At 38.5% G+C, this 21148-nt stretch overlaps 1 protein-coding gene across 4 annotated transcripts; it reads right to left on the reverse strand.

Annotated features, from left to right (window-relative positions):
- Window positions 1-412: 412 nt before the first annotated feature.
- On the reverse strand, window positions 413-20861 carry PTGFR (prostaglandin F receptor). Of its 4 annotated transcripts, none has more exons than XM_085231642.1 (3): window positions 20746-20861; window positions 18569-19416; window positions 413-2553 (listed from the first exon to the last, which is right to left on the reverse strand). In XM_085231642.1, the coding sequence occupies exons 2-3, from the start codon at window positions 19355-19357 to the stop codon at window positions 2248-2250; spliced, it is 1095 nt and encodes a 364-aa protein (XP_085087768.1). In that variant the 5' UTR covers window positions 19358-19416; window positions 20746-20861; the 3' UTR covers window positions 413-2247. The 4 variants fall into 4 exon arrangements, with proteins under 4 accessions (XP_085087768.1, XP_085087770.1, XP_085087767.1 ...); XM_085231644.1 differs by lacking the exon at window positions 20746-20861 and adding an exon at window positions 20453-20656 and having other exon boundaries at window positions 18890-19416; XM_085231641.1 differs by lacking the exon at window positions 20746-20861 and adding an exon at window positions 20453-20656.
- Window positions 20862-21148: the final 287 nt, after the last annotated feature.

Consider the following 21148-nt stretch of genomic DNA (forward strand, 5'->3'; position numbering starts at 1 on the left):
AAATCACTTTCAGAGGTAACAGACTCATGGGTGGCTGCATCCTGAGTTGCCAATGGACAAGACAAAATAGTAATAGCAAAACGAATGTATTGTTTTCAGGACTTGCAGTGCACGTGAAACTAATCAGTATCTGTGTAACATGTTGGCAGCTATCTGAATACAAACACTTCTACTTGCATTTTCTAAGCATGGATCATCAGAACTTGACCTTGTCTGCCTTAGGCCACTGATTACATAGGGCTCTGAACATTCAGACCTATTATTTGTATCCTCACTGTCCTCCTTACTACCTTCACACTGCTGTCATGGTTCTGAATGGCACTGGTCAGTTTGAATTCGGGGGGTTGTAATAAGGCTTACTTTAGCAACTTAGGTACCCTTCTGTTGTATAAGAATATCATAACTCTCAAGACACGGTTTGATAACTTTAATGAAGCTCTGCCATTTACAATAGTTGCAATAGTTCACAAAATATTAGAGATCACATATACATATAAACTTTTCCTGTTTACAAGTCGACCAGTATGAACTACACAAGCTACATTTACTCACATAACAAAATGAAACATTGATGAGCTTCATTCACTGATCAAACACCTCAACAATTTACAGACCAACATTTTTCTGTAGCTGCTAAAACAACAACAAATAAGTTATGTCAACAGATATACTGGCATCACATTCTACACAATGGAAAGGCCAAATTGAGTACTGACTGAACGCTCCCAGATTTCTGTGGAACTCAAAAGAAGTTACAGTGCTGAGCTTATACCAGCATCAAATATGTACACATTTTGTAGTTTCTGTGATTGGCAAAATTGCAGAAAAAATCCTTAGGGTAAATGAAAGCATTTCATTTCATTATAAGCTTATTTAACTCATTAATTTTCTAGCCATTTTAAAACAAAAAATTGAAATATTTAAACTTGAGTTTTTTTTATTTTCCAACTCAAACTGTTCTCACAAATAACACGAATTGGTACTTTGTAAAAAGTTTTGGTTTCTCAGACTGCCTTCCCAGTGAATCAATTTTTAACTATTTAGTCCAAATGTACTAACATTTCACTCATTATTTGAAGTTAAACAGAAAAATAAAATAGTTATATCTTAAAATAATCCTTCTGTTACAAAGTCTGATACTCTCATTTTTGCTTCTAAACAAAGTACATTCATAAAAGCCAATGCTTCTTTTAGCAGCAATAGAAATATAAAGTCCTTGAAATTTTCAGACACCTTCAGATATTCTGCATGTACTCAGCGCTTCAGACATGGATGCTGCAAACATCAAGTATGCAGTTTGTTTTCACAAATAAAAACCACACACACAGTGCAGTTCCGTACACAACTGTTACACGTGAGACCTGTGCGACCTTTTACAAATTGAACACAGGTACCTTATGAGTGTTTCTGTTTATTAACTTGGGAAACCCTTCAAGGAATTTTCTCCAGTGTGGAGATAAAAATAAAATCAAATAAGCCATACTCTTTATACAGACTAACCATAGCTTTGTCTGTTAATTTCAATAAAATTTACTGAAAAGACTAACAACTCACCAATAGGTCTAAAATGTAACTGTAAGCAAGCTGAGCTCATCTGCTTCTAACTGTGTTCCCACAGGGAACCTACTATTTTATCAGGGATTGCAAGGGACGCATATGCTGCTGAAGTTTGCAGCTCTCCCAAAAATTAATGAAGTAATTAACTGAGAGTTCAAGTCAATGAACCAAACAAACTAGACTGTTTTGTAAGCTAGCCACAAAACAAAACATGTTCTATACATCCAATGGGAAAATGAATTCCTACAAGCAAAGAATACCCTTAGGGAAAGGATGGCGGATTTTATCCTAGGAAGCAATGACTTTGCAAAGGCTTTGGGAGTATCACTGATAGATGCAGCTACCCCTTTTAAAAAAAAACTTAGAGATAATTTTCTCACCTGTATGTTTGTTTGTTTGTTTTAAGAATCCTGCTAAGGTAAAGGATTTGGAACCCTGTTTCTCTTTAGTATCTAGGAAAATCTACAAAGATTTATCATTCTACAGCCAGTTTTGGCAGAGATATACACTAAAGTGAATTAAAACATTCAAATGCATCTTCTGGAGTAGCAATATCAAACCGATAAGTACAGGAGAAAATCATTCATAATTTAAAACAAATGCCAAGCCACTGAGCCTTAGAATTCATTGTAAAGTATTGCCTGTCTATGAGCATTGCTTCCATCATCTCTTCATACACTGTGTCTGATTTTATTGCCCTGTCGAGCTGAGCGGCTGTAGATTTATTTGTTTGGAACTTACTGGTGACTCAGATATTGCTGCAACCTTTAAAGAATTCTTGATGGAGCTGAGTTCCCACATGTGTAAGTTTATGATGTGCACGCCACAACATCCCCTTGTGATCTTGTACAGGTTTTTAAGTACGGCTTTCCGGAGAAGAATATACACCCAGGGATCTAAAATCTGATTCCATGTTGCCATTCTGAGAGCAAAAAGTATTGTTTCACAGTTCTCCTTTGAATGACTTGCGTTTATCCCAATTCTGGCCATTGACACCTGAAAATTGAACATTTTAAAATTATGCATCAAAAAATACAGCAAGTGAGCATGTAAACGAGTGAAATTTTCAACAGTATCATTAAGCATTACATCTTCAAAGCATCAGTGTATCTCCATTGTGAAGTTAATACATTCGTGCACGTAACAGTTATTGTTCTATAAATTCTCTCATGTCTTACATAGGATGAATACACGTTCCTGCTGAACTACTGCTGAAACTTTAATGGATGATGGCGACCAGACAGAGCCTCCAAAAACAGAAATTGATTTGAGCAAGGAGTAAAAAATTAACCAGAACCTAAGCCAACAAGGCATGACAAGACTATTCCAGAGTTGCATTTTTTAAAGGATAGAGGACATCATTAGATGAAAACACTTTTACAAAGATTATTTACTTTTTCATACCTTCAGAGTGAAAGTCTGCATAAAGAACACAGCACATTGATTTCATCACAACGAATGCAACAGAATATTATTTATTTACCCTAGAAATATAAGATAAATTAGAGGTTAAGTTTCTAGGAAAATTTAAGCCATAGTGACATAGGCCACCAATATTCTTCCTCTTGCCAGCACAGCTGCTGAAGGTCTTCTTCACCTGCAAGGACAAAGGAAATGCTGCACATGGACAGCAACCCACTACCATTTAGTTTCTCAGTCCAGCACAGGAGGATTACTTCTGGCAGAGGACACTCAATGGGCAGACAAGCCCAACACAGCTCTATAAGATGTGGCTGGCCTCCAGCCTTGCAGGGCTGCAGCTTAAGCACTGAATCACCAGCCCAGCTGAAACATACAGTGTTGGAGTTCCTGCCCTGCAGAGACCTCTGTAGGCTTTCCGCCACTGAAGTTTTGTAACCTGAGTTCCTGTGTAAAGAAAGCCCGACTGTGTAAAGCCAGGAATGTGACAGAGGATAGTAAATTATCTCTCTCTATTATTAATGTTAAAAGCACATGAAGACTTTTTTGGTAGTAGGATGAAACACTATACAGCTTTCAGTTCCAAAGCATTTAAAGTGATACAGTTAAGTAACTAAGAAACGAGATATTTTGCAAGTGATGCTATGAGTACACTGATTTACTGAGTGATAAGAGGTAGGGCCAGTCTATACAAGTGAAGAGTCCTATTTTCACAAAGATACACTGTAAACAAACAAACAAAAAACCTAAAAAAAAAAATGAATGAAGAGAAAAAAATCTACTGGTCAAGGTTCTAGCAAACCCATTTTACTTCAAGATAATTCTTAGTATTGCTAGCCTGGTCTGCATTGCAGGTCAGCACACCTGGGGATAAATTTCCATCCAAAACAGAGTGAATGCATAAAAGGAGACTGTACTACTTTGGTTAGGCATTTGGTTAAGAGTTTCTGCATGGACAACTGTGGGAGCAGACAGGAGAGCCCACAGGAACATTCCTAGGGAAGCTGGTAAGATTGGCAGAAGCACAGCTGGGAGCCAGTGAGCGGAGGGGGAGGAATGTCTGAGCACCATGCCAACACAAATAACTACAAGTCAGTTTACCGAATCTGCCTTTCACCCCACAACTGTTGGGTGCATTCCTCTCTGACATCAGCAGCCCACCCAAACTTAGACAAGTCCTTTGACTTTTGCACTGGACGTTTTCTCAAGACAGTCCAACATTTTATTTATTAGAGGTTCAGTACAAGCCAAATTCAGATGGAGTACTCCTTATTCGTGTAAGTAGAACTGGCAGCAAAGGACAACACAACATAGTTCAGACTAACATTCTTATCTGATATATAGTATGTTTGGCTTAATACAGATATACAGCTTCCTAATTTGCTTCTTGATGTTTCTGTGAGTACTTCAAAATTCCATTTGTTCTTCTCTCTTATTCTGCAAAGATAATAAATTCCAAATCCAAATGAATTCTATGCCCAGAATAAAAGGCAGTAGAGGTGGTCACTTAAGAAGAGTAGCTGCATCTGCATTTTGAAAAAATATCATTTTCTTACATGTCTAGCAAACTTGAGATTCCTTTCTATTTAGTATTAATAACTTCTAAGTGAATAAACTCATTTGTTCAACTTGCTGCCTAAACACTAAGTAACTGTCTGGATAATGGCTGTCCTTAAAACACTATCTAACAATCAGGAAATACATAATTTTATGGATTTTGATATTTGGATAAGCTTCATCTGGGACATTTAAGTTATGTCTTATGAGCACTGGATGTACATAGAATAATGTATTTGAGTACAAGTAGCAAATAGAAGGTACAGCTTGTGCATGCAGCCAAATGCTTAAGCAAGTCAGCTGTGAATCCTAGTATTGGAAGTATTGAGATAAAATGTTATCTACAGATTTTGTTTCATAAAATAAGAATTTTCTTAAATTATTTAGGAGTGTTATTCAAAAATAAGAAACTATATAAGAAACTATTTGGGGGGGGATTAACTAAAGCCATCATAAAGCAATATACCAACTTTTTGAAGATGTGTGAGGCTGAGAATTCTATATAGGCCTGGAGTAAGAATCTCAGTCCAGCTCCAAGCACGAGATAATCCTAAGTATTTTTACCCTAAAACACATGTGGCAGAATAGCAACAGTGACGCCTCCATCATCTCATCTCTGGGTATGAATTGAAATAAATCCACTCCTCTAAACAGTCTGCACTGTTCAGGGAACTCTTTTGTACATAAGACAACATGTAAGAAGGCTTCAGGAATATGAAATCAATAGCACACCAACAGAGGACAAAGAGACGAACATAGACAAAGTTCATTATAAATTATTACTATCACACTTGAATATTCATCCTTATTTAAATTTTAACTCAAATCATTTTGAAATCATGAACAGTTAGAAGGCCTCATGCACTACCATTCCTTAAAGTTTTCGGTTGAATTAAAACCTCAGTCTGTTTTTGCTCCATAGGTATAAGAAAGTCATGTCACAATTGGCAGAAGTCTCCAGCTCAGGAACTGGAACCAGAGATTGCTACAATGCTTACTTATGGGAGCAAGACCTTCTCTGTAGGCACAGAAGTGTCAATTTTCTTCTTGTTTGGCTAATACTGCTCAATAATCAGGTCCAAGCTGAGAAAGCAATTTAAAGAACAATGTGTTTTTTTCCTTTCCTGCAGGACTATCAGATTAATATGATTAAGAAATTCTGTTGCCTGTAGCCAGGAAGGAAGAGGGAAATGCAACATGATTGGACGGGATGATCTTGTAGGTCTCTTCCAACCTTGATGATTCTATGATTGTATCCTATCTGGTTGCCTTTGATCTATACAACTGATTTTCACAGCCATGCAAATTCAGCAGCATGACTCAAAAAATTAATCCCCAGCTGGTAAATAAGAAATGTAACTCATGACATTTTCTAACATATTTAGTAGTGTGAAAATCCAAAAGTATTTTGCTGAGTTACACAATGCTTATATGGATACAGCTGTAATATGTCTCCCTGACTTATGAAAAAATGGAAGTATTACTTGATATAACCAGTACAACTCAAATGTTCTTTCGGAAAATAACTCTAAAAGCTTTAGTTAAAAACACTGACTTTTTAAACAAAGTTTCTCTGACTCATGTGCTGGTTTGAATTACAACCCAAGAGCTCCCTGTACCCCAAAATAAATACAGACAAGTCCAAACTTGTGTCAAGCACAAACTTAACACAATGCATTAAACTTCTCCATTATTTTTTTTCCAATTTTAGGTTTCACTACAAATAAAGCTTACTTTTCAAAATCCAGAATGTCACATGAAAAAGTTTTAAAAACATTTTGAAATTGTTGACTTCTGCAACTGCATCTTTCACTTAGCATTAGAGAATTGTCATTTCCGTTAGGTACAGAGCTCAGTACAAGAAAATGGAAAAAAAAAAAAAGCAGCTAGCTCCAGAGCTTCACACCACTCTCCAAATATAAACAGCATGTCTTTAATTTCCCTTCCAATTGGATCTCAATTAGATGTGAATAACTAACAAGCTAAATGGCACTGCTGATCAGTTACATTCCTGTTAAGCCTAAAGGACATTCAAATCAAAACAAGAAGCAGATTCTAAAGCTAGTTAAGAAATAAGGCAAACTTTAGTATTACTTCGATGCATTTCAGCTTGTAAACTCTAAAAACAGGTTCTATTCTTATCCTTCAAGAAACCAGATAAAAGCTCATCACCAAAAGATTGGTATGGAAAAAGCAGACAGGCAAATTCTGTTGTTTGTAAACAAATATCAGAAATTCTCTTCCACTGCAGGTCAACCTTTGGTCTCCATTTCTTTGTAGAAGCCTTACAGACCTTCCTAAACTTCTTCTTAGGATTCCATTGAAAGAATTTATGAGAGTTTCCATCAAGGTAAGTCCATGTTTGTTTGTTTGTTTTTTTCAGTATTTGCAGAGTTGTTATATTTTGTCACTGTCATGGATGCCCATGTTAAATCCAACATGCAAATCCTCTCCTTCTAAACCACATGGGACACAGAGTAGCATTCCATGAACTGTGTTGCTCTCTATGGATACAGAAAAATATATATATATAATATATATATATAATATATTTTTTTTTTTTAAACTTCTGGAAGTTTTTGAAACTTCCATTGTTCAAGTACACTTCAAACAAGTTGCAGTTTGCTGTAGATAAGATCTGATTAGAAGACAATAATTTATAATATTCTCTATAATATTCTCGAAAGACAAACTAAGAAAATAAATGCAAAGGAGAGGAAGAGTAGGAAATCAAAATTCCATGTACATTTGATGTACAATTTTGCATCACTTAAAAACAGGAAGAAACATTGAGAGCAGATTGCATACATAGTTTCATAATGTATAATCAATGGATATACAGATGGGGTGTGTGTGTGTGTGTGTATACACACACACACACATATATATATATAAAAATTATATATATCCAGGAGCTTGGTTAATATAATTTATATGGGAGAAATGAGAGAAAGTCACTCACCCTGTCCTGGGCTCGCGAGATGAACTCCTGATGGAGCGGATCTCCAGAGAGAGCCTTCTCCACTGGCAGTCAGCTCTTAAATGGGTCTAGGAGAGGTGGAGCCAGGCTCCACCCCTTCCTGCAGCACAGGTGAATTGCCTTCACCTGTGCTCCCATGGCTGACTCATTGCTTGCCTCAGGTGATCAATCAAAGGTTCAGGCCGTGATTCAGCAGCCCCATACACAGAAATACTGTAGTATATCAACTCAGTATTTGTTGCAACAAAGCTGAGTATGCTTTATTTTATTTTTGCCTCCATGTGTAAAGTTTTGCAGAATCAGCTCTTCACAAGCAGAAGTAAAATAAGGGATTCTCTTTTTCTGCTATATATTCTGTAAAAAAAAATATATAATGTCATTTTAAATTAATAATGGATCCACTGGCTCACTATTCAGCTCAGGGAAAATCTGTGTCTGCTTCTTGAAATCAAGTTCCAATCTATCACACATAAATCAAGAAAGGTGACAACTACCTGACATGTTATACATCCTTAACCATTCCTATTTATTTAGTATTCCATTAAATGCAGTCCAAGACATCTTCCATGCCATAGTCACAATCCTCTGTGGGAAAGACAGGACACAATGAGGAGATAGAACCTGAAAAGATTTGGACCGGAGGTAGCTGAAGAGGCAAAACCATCTGTGTCTGCTTATTTAGCCTCCGTGTGCTCCATAAATTTACCATCGCTAATACAGAGCTATGTAAGCTTTTAGGTATTGTAAAGGAAAATACACTCAGAACTCAGAAACTGCTTTAGCAGTGGGAGCTGGATTAGATTATCTTCAGACATCCCTTCCAACCCCTACAATTCTCTCATTCTGCAAAACATAATGCAACATTTTGTATGAAGCCTGTGAACATAATTTCAAATCTTTCTTTCTCAAGGTGATCAGGTAATTCTTCAAAAGTCAGTGACACTGCCTCATGAATGTAAGTATCTCCTTCTGGCAAGACCAAAACCGCCCTTGAAAATTGGTAAGTCAGACCTCACCGCAACTAAACACCAAAGGACCACAGCCTGGCAGCATACAGACACCACTTGATCTTGCCTGATAACTACTCCTCACTGAGTAGTAGTTCTTCTTGGCTTTCTGCTCTCCTCAAGTAGGCTCAGGTCTGCAGAGGACTTACAGTCTATTGCACTCTATTACTGTGCCACTAGAGCCAGGGGGATATTTTCACCATCTGTGTTTTTACAGCTCCAGGCAAAATATTTATGCATGGTAATATACTTTCTGAACAAACATTTAGAAGCATCATTTGAAATGACATTTTTATGTATGCAAGAATTTATCAAAATTACTGAAAAAAACGTAGAGTGCCATAACATTATACTCACCATTTAGATCTTAACTGCCTCTGGCATTATCATGCTCTCTGTAAGGCAGAAATGCAATGGTTTTGGTGTGCACATACTAGCAAACGTTAGCTAAAACTAAAACCAGAGATTTTATTTTCTGTCAGCTTTCTACTTGAAGAGAACCTACAATAACCTGTATTCAGCTTGGGCTTGAACAAAACATTTGGTCGTTTCTCTTTGTTTCTTCAAAAGAATCTAGATTTTTCAATATTAGACTGATGGTCTTTTTTCCCTTCTCTTCTCTCCCTCAAAATTACACATACTTTTGTTCAGCTAGCTGACAATATAATTACTCCAGCAGCTTAATTAATTAACTTACTTGAACTGAAAGAACAATGGATATGGATAGAGAAGAGTGTAGCATTGAAAACAGTAGATGACTCAACTCATACTGAAAATGCATAGACTGTGTTGCTGCCTAACAAGGCATATAGCAAAAATCTTTTGCATGGAAAATTAATTTTACAGATAGTATGGAAATATTTTTTACTCAACAATGCTGAAACTTTAAGAACTGTGAGATCTCTCAGGACCAGAAAACAATGGAGTATTTATAAGGACCATCCTGCGAAACACAATATAGCAAAATAAGTGTTTAAAGATGTATGAGCTATACATATTCAAGATCCATCCCCTCTTCCAAGAGAGACAGCTGGGAAAACCTTCATTAGTATATCACTTCTTTTGTATTGGATTTGTTTTCACACTTTCACAGTCACTTGGAAAATAATCACATCTTTAATTGATTAAATAAATACTCTCACTGATTTACACAGAAGCAATATAACTTTACTGACTAATACAAATGCCCAAATAAAGAATCACAAGAAACACACAATACTGGCAGGAGGGAAACAACTGTGAGAATGGAGAAAAAAGAGACTATATACAGACAATCTGGAAGAGGAGAAAGGACCTGCAAAGGTCCATAACTATACAATGAACTCAGAATTTACTGTTATGCAAGAGATCAAATGAATGCCTTAGAAGTAGACTGCCTTTCCAATTACCATCACATTCATGCCTCTTCATTACTAAAGTTATCCTCCACTGGATTTACACATGAGGAAAGATGCAATATAGATTCAGCACCTACTACCAACCAGAGGCAAACCTCTCGCTTCTTTAAGAGCAGAAAAATGTGATCTTGTAAAGGCTGCAGGAATTGCTGGTTGTCACGTTTGTCATTCTCTCAGATTTGATAAGTCTAGGCTGAATTCTCCAAGGATTTCTTGCAGTAATCACTACTTAACTTCAGAGGAATGGCACATATATGAGGCTTCTGCAGGCTTTCAAGGCAGATACAGCTGAAATGACAGATACCCATGCACAGTAGAAGCAGGAAAAAAAGGGAGAAGAATTCCACCCTGAGTATGTCATGACACATAGTAGCCTCTTCACCTCCTCTAGAATGCAGATGGCTTTGATGTGCAACATGCCCACAAGGCCTCAAGTAATGACAGGTATAAAAAAAAGTAATGAACCTATTATCTATCAAAGGAGTCAGATCTCCTATTTAATGTTCTGAGAAACTATAGCGCTGATTACATGAGCATAGGAAAAAAAAAGTTAATCTGTAGTTATATTTTATGTGTGTTTATGTTCACCGTGCATACAATTATATAGTAAAGAAAAATGAGAACATTTTAAAATATGGACTGAAATACTAGTTACTTCATGACTTCATGCTATCTGATTTGCTGTATTTACAGATCTGGCTGGAGGAAAAGGAAGGTGTGAAGCATTCCCTTACTAAAGTAACTTATTCTATATATCACTTGGGAGAAGTGCACTCAGAAGCTATGAACTGAACTATCACAGCTAATGAATTTAAATTACATTTACAAAATTAGAATATTTAATTTAAAATATTTTTATTTCTAAGGTTGGCAAATAAATTAGAAGGGACTGTTATGCAGTTGGATGACCTTTTAGGTGGAGAAGAAACTAAAAATCAAATCTCCACTTAACAGTGATCTATTTCTTAGTGCTTCTGCAAACCCACACTCCTGGTAAACATAAGTGACTATTGCATAGATTCACTTTTGTTTCTAATACACTAACACACTGTAAAACGTACAACAAATTGCTATCATTTGTATGGACTGTTTTCATTCCATTCCATTTCATGCAGTCAGGTAGATGGGAGTGCTGGCAGCACACAGGTCTGAGATGGCAAGCGGAAGATCAGACATTAACTTCTTATTCTCCAATGAGAAAGTAATTCTTGGTTTCTGGGAGTTTAGTATTGAGGCATTATTCAGCCTCCTATAGGCAATCATGCAGAAACAGTTCCAATGCTGAAACCTGCAGTTTGACACACACAGGTCTTCACACAGCTCATTAAAAGGAGCTCCTAAGAAAAATCTTACTCTCCACCTCTCTCATGCTCTGTCTGTAGTAGATAAGAAGTATCTTTTCAGCAAGAGGTGGTGTACTGCCTACAGCACATCTCAGGTTCTCTTCAGCTATTTAATCTCATCCAATACGAGAATGAATCTGAAAAAATAAACTGCATTTACCAGAACTTCACCATAACTGTTGTGTAATGTCATTTTGGCAATGTTCTGCTACCTGATCGTTATGGTTTCTAAGAGCAGCATTCACAGATCCCAGTATGGTGATGTGCTCCTGTTCTGCTCCACACTGTACACGCACACAATAAGCAGAACCTCTCCTTCCTGCAGGAGTTTATAACCCAAGTAAACAGCTGTAATTCCTCAATTCCTGATTATTTAAATGTAAAATTTAAGTCTTAAAAGCAGATGAAACAAGAATGAAAAGAACTGAATTAGAATTGCTCTATGTTAAACAGACTATTTGCCAGAGGTGGAACCAAAGTATTCTCTCAGACATTAACAGATTCTGCACTACCGAGATAAGTAACTTCTGCTAAAAAGTAGTATTTTTCATAGTGCTTATAAATAAGAATGAACACCATAATAACACAATGATTATCTTACAAAATATATGAATGTGTATTGCACACAGAAGTCTGTACTGTAAAACCTGGTGAGTTTCTGGAGTTACTCCATGTGGATGTATTTGTCCCTGAGAATTTTCCACTAGAAGTTTACCATTTAAAGGCTTCTGATAGACAGAAAAAAGATCTTTCCTAAAATAACAATCCAAAAATGGTTATGCAGTGTATGACATTTTCCAAAAACGGTTATGCACTGCACGATATTTTCAAGCAAAAAAGGCCTGAATAAGTGTCATACCTACGAAACAGGGAGAGTCCACTCCTATCAAACAAAATTGGAAAGCACCTCTATATCTTTCTATATCTATCACAGCGTGCCAATTGAACAAAGGAGAGGAGGTTAGGGATAGTAACTTAGTTTAGGTTTTCAGAATATGAATGGTAACTTCAAAATTGAAAAAAAAATCAAAATTTTCTGTGATAGCCACAGACATCTATCTGGAATTAAATATCGTTTCAATTTATAGACTATTATGGCTTAATTTTGTAGTTAAAATTCAAATTTAAAAATCAAGTGGCAAGCAATTTTGAAAGAAAAGTGAAGTAGCACATTATTTTGAAAATGCAATGTTTTCACATGGTTGAAATTCTGCCTACCCTGCTTAATCTCTCCAAAGCAAAGTCACTGCATCCTGATGGCACTGCATTTTCAGAAAAAGGCTTTACATAAGTTTTTCTAAACAGCACAAGTAAACATCAATAACAAAAACTATAATTATGCTTCTTCCGGTCTTTACTGGAAAAGGACAACCTGTCAGCCTCAGATCTTCTTTCTTTCCTGGTTCCCATCCCTACCGCAGGACAACATGATGACTACTGTTCATTTCTTCTTTACTGTTGAGAACTGCTCAACTGCCTGACTTCTGTAAGAGGGAGGCAAACATTTACATTTGCATTACAAACAGCCACATTTAATAGAGACTTTCTAAGTAGTCTATGATAAACTAAGTCCTGGCCCACAGTAAAAACATTTTTAAAAAATGAATCATATTTCTCAGAAAAGCAAAGACACTAAGAGCTCTACAAACTGCAAAAGGTGAAAACATGAACAGAATGATTCTGAACACTAAAAGAGTGTCTTTGAAATTCAATATTATTTTAGATGGGCTTTCTCATTGGAGCATTACTCACCCAAAATCAGTGTTCTTTTCCTCCCAATCTCATTAATCTCTAAAGTCTGCAATTTATTTCACAGTATCTTTCAGCCTACAGTGAATGTTAGGAATGGCATAGCAACACTTCAGCAATGCAACCTTGAGTGTCAGCTGTGGGTGCCCCATCCTTGGAGGTGCCCAAGACCAGGCTGGATGGGGTACTGGGCAGCCTGATCTTGTGGGGAGCACCCAGCCCACGGCATAGATTGGAATAGGTCTTTAAAATCCCTTCCGACCTAAGTAATTCCATGATTCTAAGATTCACCGTGCCTGTGCAGCAAGCAAGCTCATGCAGGCTGCAGCTTTGACTGGCAACACCCATTAGCAGTGGCTGTGGCCAAGGAGCCACCCAGGAGAGCCAGGAGGCTGCCCTGCATTCAAGTACAAGGGTCCCACTGGTGAGATGTGGACCAGAATCCTGAGACTTATGTCTGCTGCATTTTTCCAACTATGAAAATCATCAGCCAGAGAGCAAAAGAGAACTTTTAAGTAATTTAAGTTCTTTAGTAGCCAACAAAATTTGAAGGCAAACAAACAGCACTAATAAAGCAATGAGCCCATATAAATGATCCCTCTTGCTAATATAAGCATACATTAGTACAAAGGAAAATCAGACAGCTTATAAAAGAATATGTTAAGACTCTCCAAGTGCAACGTGGGTATAAACTCCTGGCTAAGTGTTGTTGTGCATGTATACATGTGAGTACACATACAAAACCATGAAAACGACATGTACAGAGGATTGCCTTCTACAAAAAAGTGCCTTCTATTATATGCAACAACATGGCCTAGAATTTAGTTACTCTAAAGCCTGCAATCCACCAACTTCCTTAATCACATACCAACCGTGAGCTTGCCTCAGTACCTGAAATATCCAGTGGAACAACTGGGTTAGAGGCCAGGGTAAGGATATTGCACCAAGAGCCACTCCTTCAACACAGCACTTCCCTTTCTCACCTCCGCCAGCAGCGTTTCCACTGGAGGAGGACCACTAAGACTGGAATTCTGGTTGGACTGATTCAACAATCTTGAAGCTAAGTGCAGCCTTAGATGCACAAAAAGCAACTATTGAGCCTCTTTGCATTCAGAGGACACAAGCTAGAGTTCAGGCACAATTAGAATAACAAATTGGAAAGGGAAGGGATGACACGAGAAGCAACTGCTAGAAATTAACCTAGGTAGTAAAAATAGCAGCTGAACAAGAGTGGATTTAATTATATGAAATAAACAACTCCAATTTTTCCAAAAAAAAAAAAAAGAAGAAGAAGAAGAAGAAAAACAGAAGTGGCTATTTTCTGCAGTAAAGGGGTGAAACCAGAATGAGAGGATTTGGATAACTATGGAAAAAAGATCTTGAGAAGAATAATTTAAATGTAACAGCATTTTTTGCATGCTAAGACGTTTCACACATGAAAAGGATTAGACTTTCCATATCATAATTTGTTCCTGTAGACAAATTCTCTGTGAAATAAACTCCTCCTGTCCATAGTTACAGGAAGTTCACTTTGCTTTCACAAAAATAGAATTTAAAATGTGTCTATCCTTTGAGCCCCAGAGAACCTGATGTATGAAGTCAGGATCTGCTCAAATGAACATTGCTCCTAAGCCAAGCTGTTTCACAGCAGGCCAACTTTATAAAACAATTTATGTCATCAGCAGTGCTTGTCACCAAATGCTCCAGCTCAGCTATTTGCTTTGAGAATCCAAGCCCTCGGGACCAAATTTATCCAACAAAATTCACATATCCTAAGACAAGCAAGAATAAAAAACGATGACTTATTACACATAGAAGTTGATGTTACTATCTTCAGAACATATATTCCTGGAATTTCCCATCACAAAACAAAACGATTTGGATTGTAAGACTAAATGTGCCTCTGTGAATCACTGACCACACAGATTATTGGAAAACTCATGAATTTCACTTGCTCTTTTGTGTCAGTTTCCTCACCCTTTCAGCTCCTCAAAAGAATATAAATGTTTCCCCACAAAGGAATAAGCAGGTTGTAAACTCCCAGCCAACATAACCCTTGCTGTCTATAATTAAGAATTACAGAGAAATTTAAGGAATAACATTCCTTAAATGATAAATTCCTTCTTCCCCTTACTCTCTTATGGAAGGATTCCTACACAGTTGCAGAGAACTTGAGAAAGTTGCCCATCTTTGAGAAGCAAACAAGATAAAAGAGAGCTTCACAAGAGAAATCAGAAGAAAGTCCCTGTCCAACAGTCCCAGCCAAACCACAGGCTCTGTTTCTCAAAACGCTTCAGATCTCCAGGTGTCTTAAAATAGGGGTGGTAACAGATTATAATATTATGTATTTTTTGTATGCACACCTGTTTTTTGCAAGCTCATTTCCACACTGGACACTGTGAAGGGTGATGGGTCTAATGCCATTTAAAGGAAATTTTAAGAAAGGACAGTGACATAACTCCATATGTATATATATATATATATATATACACACACACACATATATATATGAAAATGCAGCAAAAAGTAAATCTGCACCAGACTACAATATTGGATAGACTTTTGTTATCCACGCATATATGACAATTGATGTAATACTAGACTAGATTGAAAACAGAAGAAAAATAAACAAAATAAACCCCTGTCAGATGGTGAATCACTTTGAATAAATCCCAACCCCTATATTTGCAAACCACATGTGGCATAAAATATCTCACCTTCCTCTGCCTTCTCTTCAAATTGTTTGTTTCGTTTCTAATTGCTTTGGTTTAGACAGGAGTGAGTCACTCTCAAATAACATTTTATCATATATACCCCGTAGGTCAGAGGGCATGGGCAAAATTCTCAGTTTCAAAGACTGACACTGACTTCTAGATTTCATCTTAAGAAAAAATTAAACGAGCAAATGAATGCAAAACAAACATGTAATTAGATATTTTGTCAAATAATTTCACTTATGGATGCCTGAATATATTTATTTCAAGATAAACTTTTGTAGGTATACGCTGCTTCAACTATGGAATCTAAACCATTAATTTCACAAATTAAAAGCCCTGAGAGGTTTCAGATTTGAAGCAGCAATTCACCATAAATCACACACCTTGATAAATTCTGGATCTCTTCGTTGCAGCGCTTCAGCAGTACGTTCTTAGCAAAACTTTATTCCACTCAATCTGCGTGCTTCACTGCTGTTCAGTGAAGCTTGCTACATTAACACAGTGCTTACAATTCTCTTGGTGATTTCTGAGCAGAATGCTTTCAAAGTGAAGAGAAAGTTGGTAATTTAGATCATTAATTTTGATGTATATTCTGCAATCCTGATAGCTCAGTCTACACCAAGGATCAGGTTTTGCTACACTTCCCAAACTCTCTGCCTAACACATTGATTGTTCGCTTCCTTGAAACTTACTTCCAAGAACTAAATCCTATCTTACACAGAATTTTTAAACTTCTCATTTCTCACATTTATTTGCTCATAGTGCAAAACTCTTTTCCATACTGATGGGCTGACTTTGGTGATAGTTTGGTGCGCCTCAGTTCAAGCAATGTAGGATCAAAACACTGAGAGCTCGCAATGCACAGAAAGTATGAGAGATTTGCACCATGAAATTTATACAGCACATGATGAATAAAGTAGAATTGCTTGTGTATCACCCTCCTATGCAACCCCACCCTCCTATGCAACCCATTCGCAAAAACTACCAAGTACCAAATTTAAGGAAGAAACCATTCACTTTTTATATCACCAGCTGATGAGACCACCATGCTCTAAAAAGACTCTGAAAAAAAAATCCCTGCTGGAATAATAATTCACTGTAAACTACACTGTAAACAGCCTAGACGAAGGTCAATACTTATAAGAAAAGCAGCTCTGTGATTTTATTAAAGATTGTCAGCATTTTAAAAAATGGTTTTATAAATGAAAATTGAAAAGTTTAAGAAATCACCCAAGCTACCAAGAGCAAACAGAGTAGTTGCAACGCAGTGTTCCTCCAAATGCTGGATAAATGAAACACCTCTTTAAATGAAAAATACTCATAGCTCTTTTGACAAGCAAAGTAACTGCAGCCTTTAAGGAAAGTTACTTTGTACGAAAATAAATGTCAGAGAAGGATAAAATATTGTTTACCCATGAAAATTAAAGCCATCCTTTCCATTGCTCTTCTTGATAACCATTCTTTGTCTTGTCCCACATTAATTTTTTAAGTGTTGGAAGTTACTGGAAGTAAGGTCACTACATGAGCTTACAGGACTGCTCTGATGACTTTATTTATGCAGCATATTCAGCAATCAGGACACTGACAAAAGCTAACATGAATTTCAACTACGTTGTAGAGCAAGTCTAGAAAAATCAGTAGAGAAGCAGGGGAAATTCTGTCACGGTTGAACACAAGTGACAGTTTTTGTGCGTTTCAGCAAGGCACAGGCATATCCCTGCACTCTCCCTCACGTCTGTGACAGTGGGTTAATTGGCTGTTATCTGCCAGATGTACCTAGCTGCTGCAGCTGTTGGAATCCTATTCAGAAGCAGTTCAGGTACCTCCACACTATACCAAAGCCAGTGAGAAGATGAGATATGACTGAATCTGATTCAGATCTCAGATTTAAATTTCTATTTTTGTAAACTCTAACCAAATGCACTCCTTGTTCACGTCAGAGAAAAACTATCAGACATTGTATCTAGGATACAAATTGAGCTTAAATATTAATTGTGACAACCTCTCTCACCCTAGCAAAAAATTATAACAGCTTCAGTTGGGTTTACATCTTTAAGCACCTTCAAAAAGCCATCATAACACAGGACCCGTCAAATTCTTTGCCATGTCATAATCCCATTTCCATTGACACCACTCACTGACAGCACACAGTACCCTGAGCACAACTGACTGCTTTGGAAGAGTCATAGCACTTACTAGCATGGAGCCCGCACAGCTGAGACAGCCCTGAGTGCACAGAGCAGCTTTGCTAGAGATCTGTCTGGATTACAAACATAGCTTGATCAGGTCTGAACCAAATTTTTACATTAACCTACTGCCAACTGCTGTTTTTTTTTACATAACTCTAAAGCAAAGCCCTTAATACCCTGCTAATGGAATGGAGAATTTTTATGTTCTTAACTGTTATCTTCTGTAGCATAGTTCGCAAGTAGCAGTAAACTGTAATAATAACAAAGAACAGGCTAGCATAAATAAAAACTGACAGGAACCACAGTACAGACTAAATAGAATTGCCACTCCAAGATTTCAGCGAATTTTTGGAGGTCAATATTTGTTTTAGATTATTCCACTACCCCTCTGCTACCACCGTCTACTTCACAGCACCGGTATTCACATTCCCTACACATCTTATTTGCTCAATGTACTTCACTTACAACCAGAGGTAAAGAATAATTAGTAATTTTGATATAGAAGCAAATGTACATACATCACAGGCAACATGCTGTAAAATAAATAAATTGAAATATGACTGGAGCTAAATCACCTTTAAACCTGGAGATTAAAAGTATAAGTTTTATACAGTGACGTGCATTAAAAATTGGCAAACACATTAGGCTCTTACCAGGAATGGACTCCAGCAAATGCAAGAAACACACATTATAGCCAAGAGCTGAATGATCATTTCAAAATGATGTGATCTGCCTTGTCTTTGTTGACTTTTAAATTTGACCCTTAAGAGGGTAATTCCTGTGACAGCATTGCACAAGAATGAAATAGCAAGGGCCAGTAACCCAAGGCAAGAAAAAAGTAAGAGATAAAATCTGTCTTCCCAGTCCTCAACATGTTCTGTTTTATAGAAGCACCAGGTCCTCGATGCTTGAATTTGGTAGGCTCTAAACCTAAGAATAGGCAGCAAAGCTATAAGAACAGCAAACAGACATACCATAGTCAACATCATTTTCACATGTTTAGAAGTCATTTTTGTGGAGTGAAATATTGGCTTGGTGACTCCAATGCAACGTTCAACAGCCATCACACTGCCCAGGAAAAGTGGGCACAAACCAAAGAAAACCATGCAGATGCCAAAAACACTGCAAAGAATGTTGGACTGGTTAAACCGAATCCAGTCTTTGTCCGATGCATACACAAACACTGCGATGGCTCCGTTGATGAGGTGGCCAAAGAGATCGGTGATGACCAAGCCACTAGCAAGAAGCAAAAAAGAGGCTTTGGACTTCTGTCTAAATCTCTGATACGCTTTCATGAGAATTGCTATTGCGAGACTGTTGGACAAAATTCCCACTGTCATGAAAATTATTGAAAAGAAAACAGAAATCTTCTTCTCCGTGTGGCAGGTTGTGTTTTTTAAGATTCCAAATCCAGCCAGCCCTGGTGATTTTGAACTGTTCATGGTTAGGAGATGAGAGGCAGTGCTCAACACATTTCAGCAGCTTTGCAAGCAGAAGGCATCTGTAATTTTAAAATAATAATAGTAAGACATACACAGTGTAAAAAGCATACTACTGTTCAAAAGACATTTGAAGCAAAAATCCCATAATGTTTGTCTGTGGTACAAATCTAATTTTCCTATTCTCTGAGTGCTATGATATGGCATCATATTATAGAGCAGCAGCCACAGGATAAAGTAATTATCTGCATGCATTATTCAATACAGATATTTTACAGTACCTTGATACTTTCTGCAAGTATAATATATAATATACGTAATATACACATACATCTGATTAGAGAAATAAGTATATTCTTGCGGTTCAACTACGTATATAAACAAATGTTTTTGTAACATACTCTTAGAATGAAAGTATTCACCAACCTGAATGCAGTCAAAAACGAAATACTGGATTGGGAATGTTCTGAGATGATAATCACACTGTTTTTCTTCCCTCACTTTAAGCACTTATTTTCAAAACAATGTCCCAACATCTTCCAAGTCATTCTCCTCTCACAAGCCGATATTTTAAAGCTTTAACGCAACCGGCAGTGAAGCCTCCAGAGAATTTGTACCCTCCCTGAACTTGGACTTGAAGCGATCACTTATAGAGTAGCCAATTCTGCGAGTTACTTTACATTTTATCTCTCATCTGAGGACATTCCTGATGGCAAAAACTCCCCATGCAGAAAGAACCAGTAGACTTTAACAGCGCATAACACAAAGAGTGAAGTGGCTCGGTTACTGAAACAGACCCGATGAAAGCAGCTGAGCCCACGCCAGCTGTACTACAAGCGCTAAGGACCGCCAACGGGGAGCGCAGCCGGCACGCACCCGAACCGAGCACCGTTCTCCCCCCTCCCCCCACCCAGGGCTGCCAGCGCGGCAGCTCCGGCACCGCGAGGCTCCGAAAGCCCAGCACGTGGAGGGCAGCGGTGCCGCGGGGAAGCGCAACCGAGCAGCGCCCTTAAGAGTGCGGTGCCGCCGGGGGCGGAGCGCCCCTCCACGCCGGGCACAAGTGCCACCGCCGCTCCGCCACCGCCGCCCCCCTCTCACCTCCGTTCCGCCGCGCCGGGAGAGGCGCGGCGGCGCAGCGCGGTCCCCCGCCGGCCGCCGCCGCCCGGTCCGCAGCCACCGCCTCCCCTCGGCGACCGCCCGGCGCCGCCCGCCTCCCGTCCGCCTCCGCCTTCCCTCCCGGCCTCCCTCTCCGCCCGTCGCTGCCGGTCCCGGAGAGGGCGATATCGGTGGTGCCGCCGACCGGGCGTGCAGCACCTGCCCCAGCCCAGCGTCGCCTTTTCCCAGCCCTCTTCGGCAATTCGGGCCTCGAAGACGCTGAGAATAGGCCCTACCTCTATGGTTCAAGACCGAACCCCCCGACCGGAACAGGGAGAGATGCAGGAGAGCATCCCTCGTACGCCAGCCCAGAGCAGGTGCTGTCTTGCTGTGCCTGCGTGCTGACAGTGGTCTCTGGTAATGGAAGAGCCACATTGCCTCTTCGCACTACAGCATCAGGCAACAATATCACTTGGTAGGATGAGCGCTGCTGCCCACGGCATTGCATCTGCAACTGCACAACTCTTGTGGCAACTGAGAACCTGCATCTGTTAACTGCCAGATGCCTCTTTACTTTTCATCACTTCTGCCCAATCACCCCTTCCCAGTAGAGAGGGGGCTCAGTAGCGGACAGCCCGGGGAATGCTGCACGGGATGCAGATATGCACATTGCTAGATGCATCCACTGCACCTAACAAA

This window comes from Meleagris gallopavo, chromosome 10, assembly GCF_905368555.1.
Source record: "Meleagris gallopavo chromosome 10, MGAL_WU_HG_1.1, whole genome shotgun sequence".
NCBI lineage: Eukaryota > Metazoa > Chordata > Aves > Galliformes > Phasianidae > Meleagris > Meleagris gallopavo.